Below are 24,896 nucleotides of genomic sequence, written 5' to 3'. Positions count from 1 at the left end.
GTTGTTTTTAATTTTGTATCACTTCACTAGGAAAGCATTTAGATACCTATGTGTGGAAAGTAGTGAGAATGACCAGTTTCCAATAAGTTTGAGAACGTTTTTGTATCTATCTTCACTGTCCAGCATGATCTAAAAAAAATTTAATTGCATACCTGTAGTAGTGGAAAATCAATTAAAAAAGCAATCAAGGAGCAAACCAAAAACAACCTCCTTCTTCCAGCTAGAATTAAATCTTTGTTTTTAAGTTTATTTTTACTGAATGATAGGCCTGTTGCAGTATGTAGGCAGAAATTTTTAGCGTGAAGAGATGCACTTTCTCCTGTGACAGGATTGTATCTATAAAAGTGTAATTCTTTTGCTGGGCAATGGTGTTTACCCAGTGAAATCAACTGCATCCCTGCATTTCTTGATCTGTCATTTTAAATGTGCGGATAAAACTTTGAATGAACAAGATTCATTAAATATTATCATTATTAATAGGCACTCATTTGTGTGTGGGTAGTGCCTAAAGGCACCAACTCAGAAGACATGCCTCACCCGATTAGACAGTGCACACAGAAGAAATGAAAAGACAGCCTCGCCTGCGAGACTTCCCGGCGTGCGGTCCCAAGTTTGTGCTGCGGGGTAAGTAGGTGTATCGGTCTGGCTCTGGTGAGTCACTCGCAAGAGCCATGCCCTCACCCCACCTCAGCCTTGGAGAATGCACCAGGCTCGTACACTGCCACATCCAGTCTGTCCCAGCACATTGCCTACCACACTCTTGTGCACAACACTTACTAAATAACCCTCTTAGCACCTCAACAAGATCCTTCCTGCACGGTTTGTCTGTACCATGCACAGCCCATGACTCATGACTGTTTCATATCAAAGCCTGTCAATGCAGGGCCAGCTGTAAGACCTCCAAATCATCGGCGCCCCTCACTGCTCTCCCCTTGCCATCTGTGCCTGCGCCTCAGTCTGCACAGGGAAGAGTTGGTGTGCTCAACCACAAGACTCGGGCACCCTCAGTGCTAACTCCAGGACCAGGTCATCGTCACAGTACACTCTACATCCTCCTTCCACTTAGGACACAAATGCCCCTTTTCTGGAGGGAAGCTGGAAAGCCAGCCTAGAACCTCCATAGCTCGCTGGTGGCCAAGGTTATTGCCAGGATTGGGCCCTGAAACAGAGAAACTGTTTTTGGCTGGGACCCTCTGAAAAGAGCATCTGAACCGACTGCATTTTCGCAGCAATAGCAATTAGCCCCAGACGACTTAGATTCCAGCCATGGTCCCTTCTGGTCTTCCAGGCGAACCTCCAGATCAAGACAGAGGATTGTTCCCCAGGCTCTTGGGCAACTACGAAACCAGTTGGCAGAAGGCAGCTCATAACAGAAATGCCCCAAATAAAAATCTGGTATATTCAATAACTCTTTAGGATGCACAATCTTGTCTGCAAGCTCCACTCCTTCCCAGAAGGCATTTCTGGCACTTGAGCTCCTGAGGCACCTCAGTACTAGACTTACATTAGAATTGATTTTGGAGATAATCCAAGGCAGGTCCTAAGAAGACTGTTCTGAGCTAGAGAATTGGTGATAAAATGCAAGAACAAACAAGCTGTCTTTAAAGGAAACAGTCATTTATGAAGCCTTAACCACCGTGTTTCTAGGCTTGCAATCAAGAGATTGCATACTCTGACAATGCTAATTCTGTCAAAGCTAATAGGACTTTACTAATAGGACTTGATTTTTCACATAAATGGTTGTACCTCAATCACATGAACCCTCTGTGTGAAAGGAAATTCCCTATCCCTAGTCACCACAACCAAAACATCTAAGAGGGTCACGTTTGTTTCTACAGTGTCCGTAAAACCAAGTATGTCCTTGTAATAGTTATGTGTAGCTGCTGATAGGCACAGCCAGCATGAGCCATGCACATGTTTAGAGAGGTTGTCAACAAGATACACTTTGTTGGTCTAGTGTCAAATCTGGATGCAATTGGATACTAGGATTGCTAGATAATCTTGGTCCTGGTGCATGGACAGCCAGCCTAGTCTGGCACACCATATAATGAGCAAGGATTCATATCATGTGTCAGAGCTAGAGTGCAGAAGAGCAGGGTGCAAGCGCTGAGACACTGCTGTTCCACTTCTTGGCTGGCTCTCTGTCCATCGCTGTGGGACTAAGCAAGGCTGGTTATGGCTGTGTATATTGATCTTTCCAGGGAGATCAAATTGTCTATTGATTCAGCTGTGTGGGGGCATGAGGGAGAGCATTCCTGGCAGGCATCTCTGTCATTAATGTGACACTCTGGTCAGCCCTGTAAATGTCAGAGAGTAAACCAGCTGTGCTGCAGATTTTTTGAGAATGTTATATGAGCGGCACTGGGTCATGGGAATGGGGACATAATGGTGTGGACTCGGCTGCACTGGTCTGTGAAACATTTGGCAAGATGGACTAGTTAAGTGAGATATTCTAGACTGCATAGTCAGTGAGACTGCCTGATGGGCTTTGCACTGAAGCCCATCCACAGCATGGTCCCAAGGCTGATCCAGGAATTTAACTAAAATGTTTTCACAACCTCAATCTATTAGGCTGTGTGGCTGGCATTTGCACCAGCTTTGTAAATTTTGAGGGAGCTGGTACCAACGACCCAGCTGTCCTGGGTGTTGGCGTAGTGTTGGGACGGAAAGAGAGACTCGTTCCCATGGCAGTCCTCACCTCCGTCTCAACAAGCATCGCAAAAGAAAACTCTCCCTGCTCCTTTCTGGCCAAGACAAACTTTCCCAGAAAACACCACTGATGTGAATACGCACAACAGTTTTTGCAGCAGCCAAGTCTACCATCATGTGATATGGCTGTCAATATGAAGATGTGTTATAGGAAAATGATTATAAAGATACAGCATTTTGTGGAATCTGTATGTTATTAGACATATATTGCCAATACAAAAAAAGAAATTTAATTTGATTATTCACTGACAATATAACTGAAGTCTCTTGGGCAAAATGTTGTTTTGACCTGCTATTAAAAAAAAAAGTTGTCTCTGACCTTTTTCTTTTTAAACCTTCATTTTTATTTTAAAAGACTGAAGCAGAGAATCTAAATATAGGTTGTGCCCTTGCCTAGTATTTCAACCTCCTTTATTCTGCAAGAAACTATCAAGGCTGCAACCCACATAACAGTGATGGCCTTTGTAGGAAGAAATCTATTTTCAAGATGCAGTTAAGGTTAATAGTCACGTTGTTCTTCTTTTTTAGAAGCTCATTTAGCAGCACTATTATGATGAGGATGATGATGATTGATTACTAACTTCTGCCTTTTTGCACAAAAAGCACAATTCCTGATTGGCTAACTAGCAGTGCAGTAATGGTCATTAACTTTCTTGCAGGAACCACTGCCAAAGTGATAAATAGATTTGGTTTACATTAGCTACCAGCCTAAAAGCATCATTTGACCTCATTAATAGCTCTAATCAAATCTGGAATTATGCCCTCCTTAGAAGGAGGACTATCCTTTTTAGGACAAGAACTCAGAGTGTTTTTTTCTGTCCTCCATAAATACAAAGGTTGAAATGTTGTTCCATTGAGGTAAGGTCAGAATTCTCTCCAAAACGCTTTGTGTAAATGCTATATATATTCATTTTTTCTTTTCTTCTTGTTCAGTCTGGGACAAGGTAAAACTGTTCTTAGGAGACATTAACACTACATAGTCCTTCTTTCTGCGAAGGCCAAGCAGTATTTCTTGGAAAAGTGGTCAGTTTGCTGAAGGAACTAAGAACACAACCTTTGTTCATACATGCCTGGAATTTCATGTTAGTATGTTGAAATCTACATCAAAGTTATACGGTTGTTGTACGGATTTAGTCCATGTCTGTGAAATGAAAAAGCTGCAGGCTGTCTTTTGACCTCTTAATCCAGATCTCCTACACGCTACCTGAACATTGTTTCTCTCATCCTTCATTTTTACTTCTGTAAGGTATAACACAATTATCACTGTTGCTGTGCTTCTCACATTGCATATCTAGCAGCTGAGGACAATGTTAGTAGTTATTAATTTATCATTCCTGGAATATATTTCCTCTCATGTTGTGCTTCAGATTTCTGCTAATTAGCCTGAATAATTAATTTACACAAGCTCTAGTCTGCCTCTATATTCAGCTAGGCCATGAGTAAGTGCTACAGCTGTAACCCAAAGTTAACACTTAAGGTGTAGGGGATGATGTGAACCTGAAAGAACTCTGGAAAGGACTGTTTTATAAGCACATGTATCATCCTAAAGGACAGCACAAAATGTTCTTGCCCAGTGTGGATTAATGCAGGTAGTTTGTCCTGATGCTTCCTTTGTTCTGTTAATATTATTGGCTATCAGCAAAAGCAGTTATTATCAGTTTGACTCATGTGATAGCAACTCTCACAAAAAAATTTCACCTAGTATTTTTGTCTGCCTTTTTTTTTTAACCTGACATGAAGCAGAGGTGAAGGATGACTCTGTAAGCTTTGGGACAGAGCAGGAACCATCAGAAAGAAGGTCCTTTTCAGCTACTTCTATATTTTATTTGATGAGCATTGCTTTTTCTAAAAAATAGCAATGCTGAGAATGGCAACCAGAAATCTGTTCTTCTCACTCAATTTGGTCTATATTTTAAATTATTTCTTACACAATGGCATGATTTCAACAAGGGTTAAAAGTGCTCTCATCTGTTATAGCTCCCGGTCTGATGAGACGAGCATGTTGCTGGGTTATATGGTTTTGTGTGACATCATGATGATAAAGGAATTTAATCCAAGTCTCCCCATCTCCTGGAGGAGCACTCCAACTTTTAGATTAACATATAAAAAGTGGAGAGATGTGCTACCAGCACAGTATCAGAAGGCTCAGCCTTGTTCCATCCCTACTCCCATTCCCCCAAAAGAATGGCTGTAGGCATCTGTCCTTTGGAGGGGAATCTGCATTCCCCAGAGTTAAGTGGCCTGTGAACCGGCCTGTTGCTCTGAGCCATGTGCTGAGGGTTTCAGCAGAAAATCCTCCTTCATTTTAACCCCTGTACCTGGCTTGCTCCTGGACAGCCAGTCTGTGAGTCCTTTCACTCTTCCGAGACCCCTTGACTCCCTCCTGTGCTGAGTCTGAAGTCCAGCCATGTAATACTGAATGCAGGATGCGAGTTTTTCTCAAATTACGTCAGTCATTTTCCCTGGGTATGACAGAAAGAAATAAATCCCCTCTCTCAGTACCGCAGCCCACCTTTGATTGTCTGCACTAGGCATCAATTTTGCCTTACGCTGCCCAGCTGAAAATCAGACACTTCTAGGCACTTATATCCTTTATGGGCTCTCGTTGTACAAGTTGAATTCACAGAGAGGCCATTTTCTTCCTTTGTCTTCTTCTACCATATTCTATTGTATCTTATTGACACTGAGCATGCTCAGCACAGATCCTACAGATACGTCCAGGTCAGACTTTCTCCACCAAGTGAAGCATCCCTTTAAGGGCATACTGAAAAATCAGCCTCTGAAATGTTGCCAGTTTCTTCTACTCAGTGGGAAGAGAACTAGAATCCAAACCTTATGCAGACTCTGACAACCAGTTATTAGATATTCTGACTTGACTTTATTTCAGTAAATGGTCCTCAGGGTCTGTCTCAAAGTTCTGTAATAGACCTGGATCTACAGTCCTATAGATTACATAACTCCATGCGCATGTAATTATATTGATCTGCTGTATCAAGACATTGCTTTTTACATTTGAAGGGCTTTCTGAACGCCAAGTTGCTAGTTGTCATAACCAGAATCAAATAATTTCAAGCAGGACAGCCAGGAGAAGATGACCAGTGACTTGCTTTAGGGATCACAAAGACTGTCACTAAAACTTGAGAATGGGCAACAGTGTGCCCAGAGCACACTTCCCTCCTGAGATTAGCATACTTCCATTGTTAGTAGTATTTTTCTCTAGAATTTAAAGTCAATCTTTGCAGCTCTTCTGCATGAACACATTTTCCTATTGCTATTCAACAACCCTCTGTATCCCCTGCCTGCTTAAAAGTTCATCCCACTTCTTAAATTTGTTTAATTAAAACTCATTCTTCTCATTGGATTAACTTCATTGCTACTGATCAAAGAGGCTGAAAAAAAATCACATCTTAAAATTAAAAGCATACAGCAAAGTTCTTGCTTCTGTCTCTATATAAATACAATCAAGCCTGAAGCAATTAAAGTGAAGTTTAGTCAAAATGCATAAATAAAAATGAAAAGGGAATGTCATAATTAAACACTGGAAAAATAATAACTCCTGGAATTAGAAGTCAGAGTAAAAGCCTCACTCTACTGAAATCAATGGCAAAGCTCCTGATGATTTCAGCACAACTAGGATTCTGCGCCAAGTTCCCAGTTTCTCATGCAAGTACCATTAACTAAAGAAGCAGCCGTGCTCTCTCCTGATAATAACAACTTTGCAATAGCTAATTGACAATTCCTTCAAACCTTTAGCATCACCAGTAATAATAATTAATTCTCAGTCTCCTCAGAACTGAGTTAAGCTGGTTATAGCGGAAAGGGAGAGGCAGTGAAAGAAAATGGGTTCTGTGATGCATGAAGAAATTAAAATGAAAAGATCATGAAGAAAACAAACATTAAGGGTAAAAGAACAATCAATAAAGTTCAAAGCTTGCGACTTTGAAAATAAGTACTCTAAAGGAATTTAAATAAGTATAAAAGGAATTCTCAGAAAGATTTATTTAAGAGTGAATTAATTCTTCAGTGCAGTTTCCTTTTTTCTTTCCTTGCCTGATTTTCTCTTAGGCCAGTTCACTTTTTGTATATGGTGCCACATGACAATAATGACATATTAATCTGTAAGTTATATGCATTCTTCCACAATGATTATTCCAGCAAACAAAAGGTTAACACACTTAAATGAATGCAGATGAGCTGGTGGTTTATTATTGGCTGAAAGTGACTAGAAACAGGCTAATAGTGATACACAGATGCAACTTTACATCTGTAGTCTAATTAAAACTAATCTAATTAAATATGGTGCATCTGTAAAGCAGCTTGAGCAGTGCACAAAACTCACAAAATTTCTTTTATAGTTGGAAAGAGCTTCCAAGAAGCTAGTCAGGCTGCCATTTAACTTTATTTGGAACCAGTTTAATAGTAGGTGAGTAATCATGAAATAAATTCCACATAGATGCTTTCAAATTGTTCATTCACAGAAGCAGTAATAAGGTACCCTTAGACCATCACAACAACAACCGAGGCCAAGTTGACTGGGCAAGATAATGTCCTTTCATTAGACAAAACGATACTGTTGGAAAAAAGAGAAAAGCTTCAAGCCATAAGTCATCCAGCAGCCTTACTAATTGAGGCAGAATTCAACTACAAAGAAACACTAATGCAGAGGTGTTACTTTACTGACACAAATTGTCCCCAGCAAAATCAGGCATGATCAAAACCTTGTCTTTGTCAAGAGATTTCTTTCAAAATCTCCTCACCATAGAACCACTTTTTTTTCCTGGCAAATAAACATTGCACAGATACTGTATTCAATATGAAAACTTACTGCTCACAATTCAAATACTGCCATAACTGATTCTGGCACTGAGAACTGAAATGGCCACAAGGTAATGAAATAATTTTTGGCCTTTAAACTCCATGACCCTGTACCCAGCCTAAACTCTGCTGGCTGTGAGAGCAGTGGGAAAGAACACATTCCAGAGGTTTCATGCCCTTCCCCCCCCCTCAAAAAGAAAATAAGGGTAAAAAACTTCAAATTAGAAAATTGTTTTAAAAATCCTTAAAGTAGCAATTTTTATCAAATGAAAAAAGGGGTCAAAGGAGGACAGACCTCGAGGAGTGGTTCTTCACAATATACTCTCATAAGGTATTACAGTAGACAAAGATACTCTGCCTATCCACGTCTTAGAGAAAAAGGAAGCCAGTCCAAACTGCCTTGATCTTGTTGCAGCCTAGAATAACTATGCTTGTAGGAAGCCACTGATAGAAATGTACTGTGTATAAATGGGCTCCTGGCAGGTGTCTGAATCCATGAAGGACAAATGGGCTGTCGAGATCTGGTTGTTTGCCTCCTCTTGCCCTTTCTCAATGCTCACCAGATTGCTAAAATATTGAATTCCAATACGTCCTTGACTTTGTAGGGCAGGTATGGCTCTATATTGCTGGCAAGTTCTCCACATCAGGCTACACTTCGTGTTAAAGTGAGATTCATGTAACGAGAGCATGCAAGAAGATGTAAAATTATATTGAAGATATGAGCCTTTTCTAGAAGGACAGCAAACTGGCTCTTTGTACTGTTTTAGATAATATATTCACTGGATGAAAAATTGAAATAACCTTGAGAGTAAAGCTCTGCATTCTTTTTTGGTTGCTACCCTAACTACTCAGCTATTTATCCCATATAGGCCAGAGGCTAGGCTGTATCTCCCATAGGCTGTTCCTGATTCCAGGATCTGTTCTTGATTCCAATACAGATGAATCCCATATTGAAAATAGGGTCTGCTGCTTGACAAATGTACATAAAGGGCTCTATTGTCAAACAGAATTCATAAATGATGAAAATTCTCAAAAGATATTTTCTTTGCTGCCTGATGTTTCTGGAGAAGTATAGCTCTGATTTGGGTCCTTTCTACTGTAAATAGATCCATTAATTTCAGAAATACTGTGCTGAACAACGTTTTCAGGATTAGGTCTTGAGGTGAACTTACAAGTACACAGAGAAATTCCTTGGTTATTTTTAACAGCATTCCTTTAATCTAGGAAGATGTGTGATCTGTAGAAAAGGGGTATCTTGGTAAGGCATAAGTAATTTTCAAATGAAATGTCAGTATGAAATTGCTAAGCAAGTAGACATTTTCATGCCATTTTTCTATGTCCTGGTCTGAAATGTAGTCCACTCTAGAAGCTTGCAAAAGGCACCTTTCATAACTCAAAACCTGTATTGAAGTGAGGCTTATGTACTGCATGGGCTGTCGTAGAGGCCTGTGCACCAGAATGAATATCCCCCTTTGTGGATACGTGCATTAATGGCTAATAGTGCTGTGAACTACAGCCTTAGGGTAACAGGGACTCCAAAAAAGTTGCTTCCCCCTGCCCCCTCCCCCCAAATATGTAATATAAAGAAAAGTTTGAAAGCATTTAACTTTACACCAGATTCAGATTATTCAGATACAGAGGGGCTTTTTTAATGTTTTATCTAGGTATCATACATTTATAAAGGAATGAAAAAGGTACTGTAAAATATGTTGTTATTTTTACACCCCATTTTGATCTCAGGGCAATTTGTAACTTTTAAAGTGTGGTACAAACAAGTGCCTTTATATACACATTGCATTTATTTATTTTACTCTTTATTATTATTATTTTTTAATTATTTACTTATTAGTCATCTATTATCTAGTATTAGTGTATTACTTATTTACTTATTATCTTTATGACTATGCTTGTATAACTTTAATCACTCTTTGCTCCTAGGTTACCTCAATTTATAGGACCTATAAGACAAACAGCTTTTATAATGTACAAATGTTTTATTATGGCTCAGCAACCTGTGAATTGTCATTAAATCAGTACAGAGTTTCAAGGTTAAGAACATCATAAATACAAAATGGTAATTTATATATTGTAAAATCACCCCCAAGACATTATTTTAGGAAGATACAAATTATTAAAAAAAAAAAGGGAAATCAAAGTTTCTAACTTTTTCCAGACTTAAAAGTGCTAATAACTTGGTGAGCCCACTGCTTAATTAATGGTGAATCTCAAACCCATGCTGCCTTTGCTATATTTTCAAGAACCAAAGAAATCAGAGAAATCAATACTAATTCTCCCAAATTCTTTCAGAAATATATCTGCAGATATTTGCCTTGTTTTCTGATCGCTGATACTAGCATATTGCTCTGCAGTACAGTGGAATTAAGACTAATTGGGTGAAAATTCAAATGAGGTTTCCAGCAACTAGTAGATAACTTCAGCTCATTTTGAGAAGACAGTTGGAGTGTTTCTAATCAGACTTATCACAAACTCATGAATCTTCTGCGTAGTGAGAAGGCTGCCCTTGAGCTGAGGAAAAGGAAGACCACATCAATAATAGCCTTCAATGGCGCTTCAGAGCCAAAGTTATGGCTCCACGCAGTGAACGTTCGAGCATATGAGAAGTGCAGTTGGCATGGGTAAAAATGGGCCTATCAATTATATTGTTATGGTGAAATTGTCCTTTAGTAAGGATAAAGTTTTTGTCTCCATTATGCAATGAGCTTGGAAGGTAATATTATTTCTGTGCTGTGACTAGTATTCAACCCATCCCAAATCATAAATAACTTATGCTGGCAGTGTCATGCTAGCAGACTCCACTAATGTGAGCGAGCCTGGTTATATTTATTCAAGCACATCACGGCAGAGGTGACACTTGATGGAAGAGTGAGCCCTTCTCTGGAGCAGAGAGCTAAATGGCATTTACCTCACTGCTCATGGCTTAGAGATCCAGTATCTCTGCAGTGGCTTTCACAGATTAAACCATTGGAGGACTGAAAGAAAACACCCCAAACTAAGCCCTGTTAAATAGCTCTCTATTTGATCAGTCAAAATATTTTAATTATGAGAACATCATGAGCAACATTTAGACTATCTTTTGATTGATAGCCCTTTTATCCCTTTCTGAAATGAATTTCGCACAAACATACCTCTTGGAAGTGGCTAGTAATTGCTTAATTGGCCTCACATGCCTTAAAGTAAGTCAGTTCATACCAGAGAAACAACTTCTTTCTGGAAGTCAGCACTGTAACCAATTATGGATTACTTTGACCTCTCTGTAATCTTGGCAATGCTAAAATTTATCCTAGCTGGTCTCTATTCTTGATCCTTATCTGAGACCACACAGAACTTTGCTGACAGCCACTAACACTGCAGGGGCATAGGCAACACACTTTTCTCTTCTGGCCCTCCTTCCAAAAATTAGTCTTGTCCAACTAGTAGCTTATCATTTAGAAAACACTTGAGCGGAGATATAAGGTTTCCGGTTCATGAGTCAGTGGAGGGATGTTCAACATATTCATGGGGTAGGGAGCAATTATTGACAGGAGCACTGTTATTTTGTAGCACAAAAGAGCTAGTCCTTCCCTCATTACTTCTGCCATTGTGACAGGAAAAATCTGTATATTTTACAGTACATTAGACCTGAAGCTACTATGAAATAAACATCAGTATTCAGTGGTCTGTTTTGCTAGAAGGTTAGCTGAAAGATTTTCACTCCTTCTTAGCATGCTTTGTGTGAAGTGGAAGGAAAAGTCCTTATGATACAATAGACAGAAGAGAGACTGGTTTACGCTTTTTCATTAGAAGTATCTTATGCCAGACAGACAACATAGAGAATGAAGTAGAGACTAGCACCCGCAGGGAGTTTTATGCCTCTCTCAGCCATATGTCAAAAAAGTTTCAGCGACCTTAACTTTTCTCTTTTCTCCGGTAGATTAGTGAGGAGGCAGCTGTATTCTCTGTGAAAGCCTTAGCATGGCAAAACTCTGCTTTTTCTGGAGAGGCAGGAAGCAGAAATGACAGGAGTCACACATGCTGTGTGATGAGCAAGCCAAGGAAAAGAGGAAGTAGATGAAAGTTTGTGAGAAGAACTGGAGCTGTAAGTCACAAATTTGTATCACTCAGATGACAGATGTGACCTCAAATGCTTACAAGCCATACATCTCATCAGCCTGCTCTGCAATGGTAATTCTCAGAACATCAGACCTATGGATACGGAGGTTGTGAAGACATATACTGTCATTAGTGGTCATCTGCCTGGTGGAAGCAAATGCATTAGTTGTGTCTCTTTGGAGGACAAAGGGGAAAGAAGGTAAAGGTATTTCTTGATGAGAGTCTGCATAGTTTGAAACATTTTAGAAAATTATTCCTTATTATTACTTGACAAAATTTTCGGACAGGCATACTCCACAGAAAAGTTTTTCAATCACGTCTTATTATTACAGATAACAATGACTAACTGCCATCACAATTACTGATTTTTTTTCTTAGAAAAGGCCATTTAATGAAAGATCATCTAGCATCAGGACAGGAACATAGAGATTTTACAGCCTTTAATTCTCCACTCCCAAATGTCAGTACAAACAAAATAACGGTGCAAAACCCCCTTATTTTCATTGTGCCATAAAATATTCTGTGAAAACAGACACCATCAGCATTGCTTTGCTACAGCAAGCATCCTCATTGCCACTTCTGCCTCCTAATGGCTCCCAACCGTCATTCTGACAATGCTGAGTGAGTAACAAACTGCTGTAATTCAGCATCCTCACAATTTGGGTATAGCCTCATTAAGCTCGGGAACTGGATGGTAAGTACACTCCCCAACAACTGTAAGCACAGACATCATTTATTTCTATCCTATGTTGAGGTAAGTGTATTATAGCTTGTCTCTACATCTTAAAACAAACAAACAAAACAAAACCAACCTGGAAACAGAGTGGCATTATAACACTTGCTAATCTATTAAAAATGACCCATCTTAGTATGCATGACTGTGATATAATGTATGGTCCTAGTACTTCACAATTTATAATTCTCCCTGGTAGAAGGGGGAAAGATTTAAGAAGTCTGTCCCAACAGAGAACTATCGGTGGCATTGGGGGCAACCCTTGACTTTTGTCCGCAAGGATTAAAGTACTGCTGGGGTTCAGTCACTGTAAAAAGTCTTGAAGCCTGTGAAATTTGAAATCTGACTCACAGATGCTTCTCAGCACTGAAACTGCAAGGAGGGAAGAATTAGTGGGGCATCACATTGACTCCCTGCTTAATGTCACAGACTCTCCAATATACTCACCAGACAGCTAAATGATTCCCTAAAGTTCATGGGTGACCTAAACTAAGCAAAAAAGAAGAAAGCTAAACAACATAATCTGCCAGTCTCGTGGTCCCTCTCCAGTGCAGAAAGCTTCACCATGGTGGCACGCTTTCCTCTGAGTCAGTAATGCTGAGGAACCGTGTTGGATACACACTGATGGAAGAGCTTCTGTGCTTTGAAGGCAGCATAAAACCGATGCCCCAAGCTTTTGTGTTGATGAAAGACCCCCTGGGATTTTCCCCAAAGGATTGTAATGCCTTATGGCCCCATCCAACTCTCATTAAACTAAATGGAAAGAACCTCAATCACTTGTGTAGAAATTGGATGTTTGCAAGGTTGGCCCAAATCCCAAGTGAGGTAATTACATTCTTCCAAAAGCTTCCATTGGAAATTTTCAGCCCCCCCCCTCCTCCCCAAATCATCTCAAAGTAGCACTGTACTGATCATTTAAACTTAACAACTGTCCCAAATGCTGTCTTTTTTTCTGACTGCAATCATGAAAATGTTGTGATAATAGGTCACGGGTCCATGAAGCAAAAAAGTGTACAGTTCTTAACAAGCAGCTTACTCAAATGAAATGGGAGAAAAAATTGCATTGATATTTACAAATGTATGAAAAGAAATTTGTTGCTACCACCATACCTGTGTGTAATATATGTTTCTAAAATCACATCACATACATACTTACAAAGTTTTAATAAGCAGAGCTAAGATAAAATTTTATTTTTTTGTATGTATATATATATATATATTCTGTTCTTGTTCTACTAGGAATTATTGGGATAAATACTCAGTTGAACAGAATAAAAATGTCTCTTGTCATTATCATTATAAAATTATATCTAGTTTTCTTATTAAGTCTCATTCTAGGTGGCAGTGAAAAGTAGTAGCAATGTTGGACAGATCCATGTACTGTGCAGAATCAAAGTCCAACTGTCAATAGTTGCTGAACGAAAACGAGTTGTTGCAAATCAAGGATGTTGCACAGTTTAAACACTTCAGTTAACACATTAACTGCATAGAAAAACAATTTTTCTAAATAGGTTCCTTCTTCCATTCTGTATGTTCCTACATACCTATATTTATATCAAGAAAAGCAGTGTGCACAAGTATTTTTGTACCCCACAATCACTGTTAGATAAATGCATGGCTGTCTCAGAATAGCTGCCAGTCAAGTCAATTTTGACATTTCTTCATGCTATTTTATCAATCTCAATGTTATGCCCTGAGTTCAGATAACATTAAGCTTTCTCGTTTGTCCACTGTGCTCTCAGCCCTATCCCCCCATGCTGTCTTCTGTCAACGGGGACACCTACCAGTCCTAGGACTTAAAGCCCATCAATAAATATTTTATTAGGAAAGAAAGTTTAGAAATTGGTATTCTGAAACAGTTTCATATGAAGTGATTACCATCGTGGAGTTGTAATCTAAAATGCTATGCTCGACTGAAATTTATGAATAGTAAGCTTGCCTTATCTTCCTCTGTCATCCTTCCATTGCCCTTGCTGCAAGTTAGTCTGCACCCATGGAATATTACAGACATGTAACTGACTGCTGGGCTGAGACCTGAAATGCTACATTCCAGCTCAGAGCAAGTGTTTGCCGAAAATTGCATACTGAGGTCTTGGAAACTACTGTGAAATAGTTGGCTTTGGAGGAGGAGGGGGGTTTTAAATCTGAAGAAGAAACAAGTCTGAATGTAGGGCTAGCAAGTATATTGTTCATGCCATTTTTTTTGCATGTGAGTTCTAGCTAGGAGAATATTGTTAATAAATACATAAATGAAATAACGCAGAAAGAAAACTCAAACAACTTGGTAAGGAGGGACTGGAAAAATATCTGTAAGAAAGAAATAAAAACTAGTATCAATATGTCATCTAGGTGAAGAAAGTACTGCCTCTTTATACACTGTTTCCAGTTAAAAAAAAGTCCGATGCTTGTTCCAGTTCTGGAGATTTCCTCCCTCTTGGAGTGCCGCCATTTGAGGAATGGACCTAGGGAGAGAAAACTTCTCCTGTGGAAATGACTTTCAATTCTATCACCAGCTCACCAGTTTTAGGATATTCATTCTCCTTTCCACTTCAAGGAAGTGTCACTCCTCCTCTAGTATGTCAAATGGATGGTTTGTGTAGGTGCTTTTAACTGGTGACACAGGAGCTGCCAGCAGAGGCTGGGGAATATCATTTAGGTTGTAGCCTAACACACCTGGGTTCTTGGTCTTCCTGAGACTAAAAGGGATCAAAGGATTAAGCTGAAAAACTAATTTGGATCTGCCTTTCCTGTAGAAACAGCTAGAAAAGAAATGCAGCATTCATGGGGGCAGATTCTGTAGCCTAGTGAGTAGGACACTTGTTTAAGAGTAAGGAGCCCTGAATACCCACTGTTATTTGCTTTTGTCCAATGACATTTCACTGCAAAGCGCATATGCTGTCCTTCAGTCAGGTCTCTGGTCCAGTAAATTCCCTCATTCTTCATGAGATTGGACTTTGGTGGAAGTGAGTGAGACAATTGCTCTCAAAGTGAGATAAATCAGGTCTCTAAGTCAGGGAGAGTGGTTTCAGGCTGTGAATTTGTCTGTTACAAAGGACTAATCTAGGGTTCTTCTTAGATGTAAAAGTCTGAGAGATCAGTATGATTTCAGGCACATCTCCCTCCAGTTTTCCCTTTTGGATAAATTGGGCTTCCTGCTTCTCAGTCCTTCTGAAGAGAACTAAGGCATTTAATTCAGATTTGTGAATCTGACTTCCAGAGCTTGGTTCCCAAAAGTTAAGTGTAGAAACCCTGAGCATTTCTGGAGCTCACTTTGAGATGTAGGCTGAAATGCCTTTCCCATTTGAAAGGACAAACCTCATCTTTCACTTTGGCGGCTCTCGCTGCAATAGGGAAACAGTGCCAGCTACAGTACTGAAACATGCCCCCAGATGATATAGGGGCTGTGAGCAAATTAGGGAGCTCTTGCTGAAGTTGATAATTAAGATTAGATTCAGACTCAGAAACCTGCGCAGGAGTAAGCAGATGGCTCACTCAGCTGCCAGCTGGAGCTCAGCCTTCCTCCAGCAGCCGTTCAAGTTCAGCAGCACCAGCTCCTTCTGTAGAGTCAGAGCAAAGTCTACCCATACCAAGATCTTTCTGAAGATTTGAGGCCACCTCCAGAGCTTGTGCAAACTGGCTGGGTGCTCTGAAAGCAGCAGGGATTTCCTGATTTAGACAATTCAAGAGCTTGCAAGAAACATTAGCTGAGCCTACAAAGATGGAAAAAATGCAGGAAAGGATGCTATGGACCTACAGAGTTCCTGAAAGCGGCAGTTTGTAGTCAGGGGCTTAATATTTTGCCCACCTTGGAGATGTGAGCCTGATTGTCAGAAGTCTAAAACACATCATATACCAATGAGGGCATTTTTGTCTCATTAAAAAAATAAAAACTAAATACCTTATACCATATATATCAACCAAAATAAGTGGGATATTATATACTTATAATCCCTCAGAGAAGTCTTTAGTTTGGATAATTTTCAGCATCAAACTCACTCGGTTCTAAGTAGAATTTTTAACAAAAACAACAAAGAATGACATTCTATTTTTAATCCATGCCCTCTTACAACAGTGCTTCAAAATAACAGAGGCTTCATTATCTACTCTTGGTTCACATGCACGATAACATATTATAGCTTGCCATAATGCCTAGGCACAAGTAGCCAAGATATGGAAGTAATATCAATCTTGCCACTAATTCCTGTATTTTATTACACATTTATAGACTATATTTTTAAAGCAAATCTATTAAACATAGTCCCAAGTGCTTTTTTCTTTTACGCAATATGTTTCTAAGAAGCAATCTTGAAATGTATTGTCAATTTTAAGTTGAGAACAATTGTTCCGTAAACTCTCTTTATAGAGCATTTTCAGTGCAAGATTATGAACTGAATTATAACAGGTAACAGGTAATTTTTGTAAACACTTCATCCGCTTAAGTTTGAAAAAGACTAGCAAAGATTGTAGTTATTTTATGCATGTAAAGATAATTTTAATGGATACTTCTCTCACAAAGTAATGAAATTTTAAGAGACATTCCCAGTACTGAATGTAAGCCAGCAAACATGTTCAGTTTTCTGCTTGTAAATTGAATTCTCTACTCAATTTATAAGGCGCTGGCACAACTTGACATATCTACAGTGCAATAAAATACCTACACACACACACTGTAAAATATAAAATAATAATCACAATGATGTGCCAGCGGGGACTCAGGGGGGTTCTCAGGGACCCCATGTTAAAATCCTGTCACCAAACAAAAGGTAGGTGCTCACCCCCATTTCTGTGACAGATGAATTTCACCCCCAGGGCAGTAAAATTTGATCTGAAGAGGGTTTTTATTTTTTCATAGTTTGCCGAAATGTTCTCAGCATCACATATTTTACAGGAGGACTTGCTTCTCTTTGCCCTTGTTTCAGATTACACAACTCAAAAACAACTGCTGTTTCTGAAAATTATGTCTCAGGCAGGCATGATCAATAACGTATAATTCTGTTCGACGCTGAGGTTATGCTCCCAGTGTGGTTCTGGTTAAGAGACAGTATTTCTTTCCCAACAGGACAAAGCATTCACAAGGTGCTGCAGAAAAGCACCGGAGGTTAGAGCGCGCCTGGTTGTCCTCCATGCCGAGCGTGTAGTGTTCAACCTGTAGGAGTCAGCTGTTTTCTCCTTTACCCCTTGGGTTGTCAGCCAAGACTCCAGCCAGCCCAGGAACAGGGTCCTGGCCCAGACCTAAGTCAGACGTGTGGGACAAGCTTTCTCTGATCAGAAGAGATATGTAACCTGCTGGTGAGCATGTGTGCTCGCCTGTGCCTAGTCCACTTAGAGTCTGCTATGTCACTTTTTGATCAGGCTAGAGCAGCTCATACCTGAGGTTCCTAGCTCAATCCTGTATGTGAGGATGAAAACAGCAGCTGTCAGACCCAAAACTTTAAGTAGAGGACATGTTAAGGGGATCATATCAGAAGGCATATGAAAATGACTCATGGCTTTAAAATATTTTCCTCTTGATATAATCAACCATTAAAATATGCACAGAGCATAATTCAGCAGAATCTAAGATCATGCACTATTCCTTCCAGACAAGGATTTTCATCCACCTTCCACTCCATGAGTTTTTCATTTCCACTGTTCCACCCCTCAGTATCTATTTAGATACTTTGGATTTAAAAGCTGTATTTTCAGGACTCCTAATTTCAAGTGTTCAAAACATGTTAGGTCTCTAAAAATAATTAACATATTTTTACATTATGAGAGTATAAAATAACACAGAGTTGAACTGCTTTTCTTTGCCTAATGATTTCTGTGTCTTATGGATGCATGTGGACAATACTTTCAAGCTTTTCCCTACCAGCACATGGTCTAGAACTCTTTTTTTAAGTGAAAAAAAAAAAAAAAAACAAAACAACACTGAAGTTCCCATATAATCACTGAACTCTGGGAGTGGAGGTTTCATGAGAAAATCAAAAAGTAATCTGTGTTTTGAATTTAAATTGCTGTAGTTAGAAATACTCATTTTTTTTTCCTACTGTTGTACTGTAATATCTATCTCTTTCTTGTATCTACTCTGTGTTCCAAAACAAATCTTTACTTCTAATTTCCCACGTTTCTTCCCCAGTGCAAAAGCTGCATGTATTTGCTTGACATGAACAACATGACTATCACTGGTATGTGGTGTGTTTATATACATAATAGCTATTGCTGAGAGCTTTACTCTGATTTTCAGTATTTGCCTCCCTCTATTATTCCAGTATTGAAATCTGGAAGGATTCTCTCAGCAGTATTTTGCTTCTTTGTTATGAACTTAGAAAAGAACCTGTCCTCTTTTCTCTGTGCCAGCACCACCCCTACTGTAGAAACCATAGAAGAAACAGTACAATGAAGAGTCTGAATTCATTTTCTGCATATCATCAAATGGCCAGCTCCACAAGAATTAGATTTCAGAAAGACCCTGTGCACAAAATCCTCAATTTTCTAATCATAGACACAAGTCAATAATACTTCCACCCTGAATATTGATGCCAAATAAGAATGAAAATGAATACATTAATTTTATTGCCAAGAAAAGAGTGTAATAAGAACTCTTAATACAACCTCAACTGGTCAATGAAGAAAGGCAGAAGGGCAGAAAAGGGAAGATCAGCAGGGAGAAATAAATGATGTGCTGCATCTATGACGATAGCTGAAGGCTGAACAAGACCTGAAGCTTTAACCTAAATGGTTGAAGATATAAATCAAGGATTATTTTATTTGCTAATTTACCCAAATATATCTACGAGCCTGTACTTTGATTTATTAAGCTATTACTCAGAATTAACCCAGACATGATTCTTATGGTTTGTTTTTGCTTTCCTATGATTATTTTCATATTTTTATATTACAGTCTCCTCTGTAGCCTCCAACGCCCTTTTGTTTTGAGAGTTACTCACTAAGCCAAGGAGAGATAAATAAGCCTTTATCTGCACAGCTCATGTGAAATAAGTCTAAACAGAACATAGGTTTTTAGCCTGAGTCATGACCCAGGTCTGAACACCTGTTTTGGGGGACTGTCGATCCACTGTACAGGATGAAAATTGAACTTAGGAGTTTTGAGCAGCTACTGAGGCCAAGCGGAGCTGCAGGCCAGCCAAACGTTTCAGAATAAGGTTGGTACAGAAACGGAACTTTTTATCCAATTAGCATGCAGGACAGCAAAAAGCATTATAAATATGCAATAACTTCCTATTAATGAGTTAACGATCATATCCTGGATTGAATGCATTCAGATATTACAGCTATTCAAAAGTACACTGGAAGCATTAACAGAGTATTATTATTCAGTCAGAGCTATGCTGGGATTTTACTGGTGGAGTGTTGTGTTTATGGTGTAGGTGGAACAAGGTCATCTGTTCATATAGGAATGTATTTTTAGGAAATGTATCAAGATCACTTTGATTTTACAAAGATGCTTATTAAGTAAATTAATGTTGATTAATGTTAAGTTTTATCTTTGTATAGTTATTATCACTACCCTGACATTTAAAGCTTCAACCCCAAAGCTGTTGCTGTCTTGCATTCCCATAGTCATGCAGAAGCTAGAACTTGCTTATTGTAAATATATGGCAGATATGTAAAAGAGAATTTTGCTAGCCTGTAGACAAGGACCCAGATGGAAAAGAAGTGAGAGGAAGGAAGGAAAGAATAAACATGTCTTAAAAAGACTTTAAATACAATTTAATTTTCAGAAGTTTAAGTTCCATTTTATCATCTGCTTCATTTTACCCTCTTCTTAAGGTGTTGGAATACATTTAAAATGAAAAATGTAAAAGCTGCAATGGCGTCTTTTTTTCTCCTTCTGACAAATAGTTTAAAAATTCTGCGGATTAAAGATAAACTGGGATAGAAAGTAGAGAAGAACCAATTAAGATACAGTGACTTACAGTGCACTTATTGAAAAACAACTGTACTGCGATTATGCATATGAGCCACTCACAACCAAAATGCATGGATTTACATAACTGAGAAAAAATTCTTCACAGTAATGCTTCAGTAACCTTACAGGATCCTTGCACTTTAATTGTATGACTCATTGTTACAGAATGATACCACTTCCTTTATCTAGAGTAAAATGCATGGTAGGACATCACTATTCTAAATGAGCTATGTGTTTCCAAAGTCTATATACGGTACTCTTCTGACCCAAAATGCAGCGCATGTTCTTTAACGAGAAACAAAACAATGAAAGGCCAGAATTTCTGCTTGTATCAATCAAAATTTTAACAGGGTTTACATATTACAACATTACAGTTAGAAATGTATACTAATACAAATGACATCTCTGTTTGTCTTGAAACTTCTATTTCCTCATTCTTTTAAATTAATCTGTTTTTGATAAAAGTAAGACTTCCGTGGTGCATAAACTATGGGAGGAAACATCAGTGCTATTTTAACTGCATAGATGCTATTTTGGATTTTTGCAAAGAGAAATCTTAATAGGGATCCTGACATTTTTAGTTAGTTAAGTATGTCTAGCCTATTTAACTTGTAGCCTTTATACGTTTTACGAAACATACCACTTTTAAAAGATGACTGTTCTATTCTAAGCCACGTGGAAGGAACAGTATTTATTCAGTTGGATATAGCATGATGTACCTCTATTTTTGTCATCATATATTCTACTATTTGAACAGCTTTTTATGCAAGTGTAACTTGATACTATGGATTTTCTGCAGAAAGCTATAACAAGGAGGCTGTATACAAATTAGCCCCTAACACAGTTGGGTTTTTTTATCACTTTACACAAGTTGATTACTGGTGAGCTTTTTATCGATATGGATACATTATATCTTATTATACATCCATTAAATCATGATAGCTTATTTTCCATCTGCAGACGTTTTAGGCTGAGACAACTAAGACAGCAATATTCCTTTTAATTACTTCTGTATCACACACAGACAACAGAGCACTGAAAAAAATTTCTCTCCCAGTAGCCACTGAGCTTTCAAAGCCTTCCTTGTCATGTGGTGAGGAATAGGACACTTTTGGAAGTTATTAATGAAAAAATACATGAGACAGAAAACATGCTTGTGTCCCATCTGCAAAGACTGGAGAACTTGCTCACTATGGCACTCCTCTGGCATGTGTAAGACTCAAGGTCAAGCCTTCAGTTTGACTCTACCACAGCAAAAGCTTGGTCCATGGTCTTCCACATGCCACAAGCATTCTTAGATCCGAGGAAGTGTGCTATCCAAAGGGAGGCTGTTCACCACCTCTCTGCTCTTTTCACTCTCACATGGCAAGAAATTCCATCTGGATCAGAAATTGCCTATAAAAAAGAACTGGTTGGAACAAGTGTACATTCTGATTTTGTTTTATGAGAGATTCCCCCCAAATTTGCAATGAGCCATGAGAGGGAATGTCTGGCAATTTTCTACCATGAGTAAAAGCCTGAGCTTTGTGACAGGCTAACAGCACCTCACTGCTAACTCCCTACCGTAATAATAAGAAAAAACAGTAAGGAAAGGCTATAATCTTCTAATAGGGAAATGAGATTTCCTCTCCTTCCAGATATTTTGAAGACAGGCTAACCTCTGGTGACTTAAAAGCTTTCATGATCTATTTGATTCAGTTTATAAAGGACAGTTGGTTCTTTTTGACAACAAACATTTAGACCTGTCTATTGTAGCCCATTCCTGGAGGGCTGGTTATTGTTCTCAAAAGGGAAAACAGAAGTTACTTGGGACATAAGATGCTCCAAAACGTCAACAGCACTATTTCACATTGAACTATTTCAAAAAACATATGCCCCAGCCCTTTGCCTCTTTACAACATCACATTCACAGCCTCTGGAGGGAGGGCAGACGACTCATCAGGGAACCGGTGTGGGATTTGTGACCCCCTGCTTCATTGATCATTTCTGCCACAGAATTCCTGCATGACCCTAAAGGTCTTCATTTCTAAAATGGGGTCAACAATATACCTTTACCTTACAGTAATAACTTAAGACAAACTTGTTAAAGGTTGTGGAACTTACTAAAACAGTACAATAAAAATAACACAGCCTTGACCATATTTGTTCCCATAAAATAGCTGCATATTACAAACAAAAACTTGAAGTTTTCTAACTGTCCTTTGAACAGTTAAAAGTAGTCTCTATCTCAAAACTGGAATGAGAGACATGAGTGGAAACAGCTACTGTTGGGTCGCAGCTGAAGCACTGTTGTTACTGAAATGAAAAATGAGAGGCATAAACTGCAAGAGGCAATCACAGCACACAGTGAGGGTCCAAGTTTTCAAATATTTGGGGCTTGTCTTCCAAAACAGTGATCTGGTGGAAACTTTAAGTGAATGCAGTGGGCTTTCTGCCAAAAAAAGGGGGGATTATTATAGGTAGGAGGATAAACTAATACAAGAAATAAAGATGAAAATGATCAAGCTACTCAATTAATCCTGCCCGGAGGCATGACAGAATGAAGACAGTTGTTTTGGTTGGGTTATTTGGAGGCAGGGTAGGATTATCAAGGTTTTTCACAGTGCTCTAAAGATGCAGACTCCTATTCTGTTTAATATGATGTTCAAAAGAACTTCTCTAAGTGAAAAAAAAGGAGAGTTGCCACATGTTCTATTCTATCAGCATAACATACCACATTTTATAAGAGCTAAAGTATATTTCATAAAAAATAGAGTTGTTCTGTGGTCCACTACACTTTCCTGAGCAAACACTTTTATTATGTAATAGGAGGTTCTTTTTTTGCACAAAACAGAAAAGGATAAGTTTTATTTGGAAAGATTCTCAAAATTGGACTTTCCACTTGTTTTCATTGTTGTTTAAAAAAGGATGCAGCAGTGAATTCAAAATTCATCTCAAACTACAGACGTTTTCCTAGAGCTACCAACCACAGAGTTCCACACAGTACAATCCGTTTACACGTTTGTTATGTTAATCAAAGCTGAAAAACAAGGGATAGCTACATATAAATGTCATCTACCTCATTTACATAGCACACTGAGCTATGAATTAAAGGACAAAATGTCTCAAATGCTGACCATTTCTCCCTCTATGTCTTATCTTTTCTTTTCTCCTGTTCTTTTTTCTTCTAGTAGTTTTGTTTTCCCCATGATACCATCAAGCAATTTCATTTGAATATGGTCTGCACCGGACTGTGCAGATTACCAAGCTAATGACATACAGACTTCTTAACACTGTAACACCTCTATTCTTGCAAGTGAGAATTTTGAGTGACAGAGCAAAGCTGTTTGCTATCAATTTTGCAAAAACTGCATCTGCCAGATTGCCAAGATCCATTTCAGAGATAAAAAATCAATTGATATTCTAATTTGTTACCTGTCATTATCAGTCATACAACATTCTTCTATACAAATGATAACCTTTTAAAAATGAAAACTATTATATACAATACAGTACTTCCCTAAATATATTTTACATTTACTTGTTCTTCTGAAGTAAAAATTATTATTATACTTTCTAGCACAGACCAAAAAGGACTCTATTGACTTTACATCAGTACTTTTAAAGGATTCTGTACAGGTGAGGAACTCGTGCCAACAAAGTTCCACGGTTGATCTAACAGGATTACTGAGAGGGAAAGGTATGGCTATCTTCCCCTATTAATGATATATTAGAGCTACTTCCTTGTTAAAAAGGCATTTTTTCCCCACCTTTTCTACCTTTTCTAATCCCCAAAGATACACAGTTACTTTATTTTCTCAACATTTATGAGTTCTGGCCAAATTTTGCTTTAAGGTAATGTGCCCACACATTTGTAATAATAGTTTATTTATTGGTCCGATGGCCACTGTAAAGCTGTGCCATTCCAGTTTTGATGATTCAACAATAATTTATCTGTAAAACTTACAAAAACAATTTGCCATCCCAAGAATAGAGTCAAATCACATCTGAGTTGGTCCCTATCTATCTTTTCTACTACAACTAGTTCTAAGGACTTTACTAAACCAGGTTTATCTTCCCATTTTTCCACTTTTGACTAGAAAACATTTAGTATGTGCCCTAGACAAATGACAAAGAAGAAAATACCAAGTTAAATCTACTATGCTGGCAGAAGCTTTTTAATCAATCAAATATTACTTACGTGGAATTTTATTCAGTTCATTCATGAACTTCTCTTTTAACTTAGAAAATGCATCTTCTTTTCCGCTGCCTCCTCCAGGAGTGGCTGGCTCGGTGACATTACTCGGAGGGGCTGCTGCTACTGTGGTAGCTGGTGGTGCTGCCAGGGCCTCATGATGACTTTCACTCACCATTTTAACCCTTGGGTTAGCTGCCGGAAAACAAACAAACAAAACAAAACAAACACAAAAGAAAATGTTTAAATCATTAAAATGGATCTCATATCAATAAAATACTAAATAGGCAGCATATCACTCGGTGCTCATGCTTCCTGGGTAAATATAACTGCATCAGCATATTGCTTCATGTTCTTCATACAATATTTATTAGACCACAGGGAAAAGTCTTTTGCAGGGTTAATTTCAGCCAGAATCATTTTATTGCTTACAGTTCTTCTCC

The 24,896-nt window shown here is 38.6% G+C and overlaps 1 protein-coding gene across 1 annotated transcript in view; it reads right to left on the bottom strand.

Moving 5' to 3' along the window:
* Positions 1-24,896, bottom strand: part of SYT1 (synaptotagmin 1) — a 228,858-nt gene that overhangs the window by 106,659 nt on the left and 97,303 nt on the right. Inside the window, exon 2 of the mRNA XM_026060182.1 lies at positions 24,460-24,648. Within this exon, the coding sequence (XP_025915967.1) occupies positions 24,460-24,631 (172 nt within the window). The 5' untranslated portion in view covers positions 24,632-24,648. The remainder of the gene's footprint in view (positions 1-24,459; positions 24,649-24,896) is intronic.

This window comes from Apteryx rowi, unplaced genomic scaffold (genome assembly GCF_003343035.1).
Source record: "Apteryx rowi isolate R43461 unplaced genomic scaffold, aptRow1 scaffold_166, whole genome shotgun sequence".
In the NCBI taxonomy this organism is placed as follows: Eukaryota; Metazoa; Chordata; class Aves; order Apterygiformes; family Apterygidae; genus Apteryx; species Apteryx rowi.
This window is presented reverse-complemented; position numbering and strand designations above follow the sequence as displayed.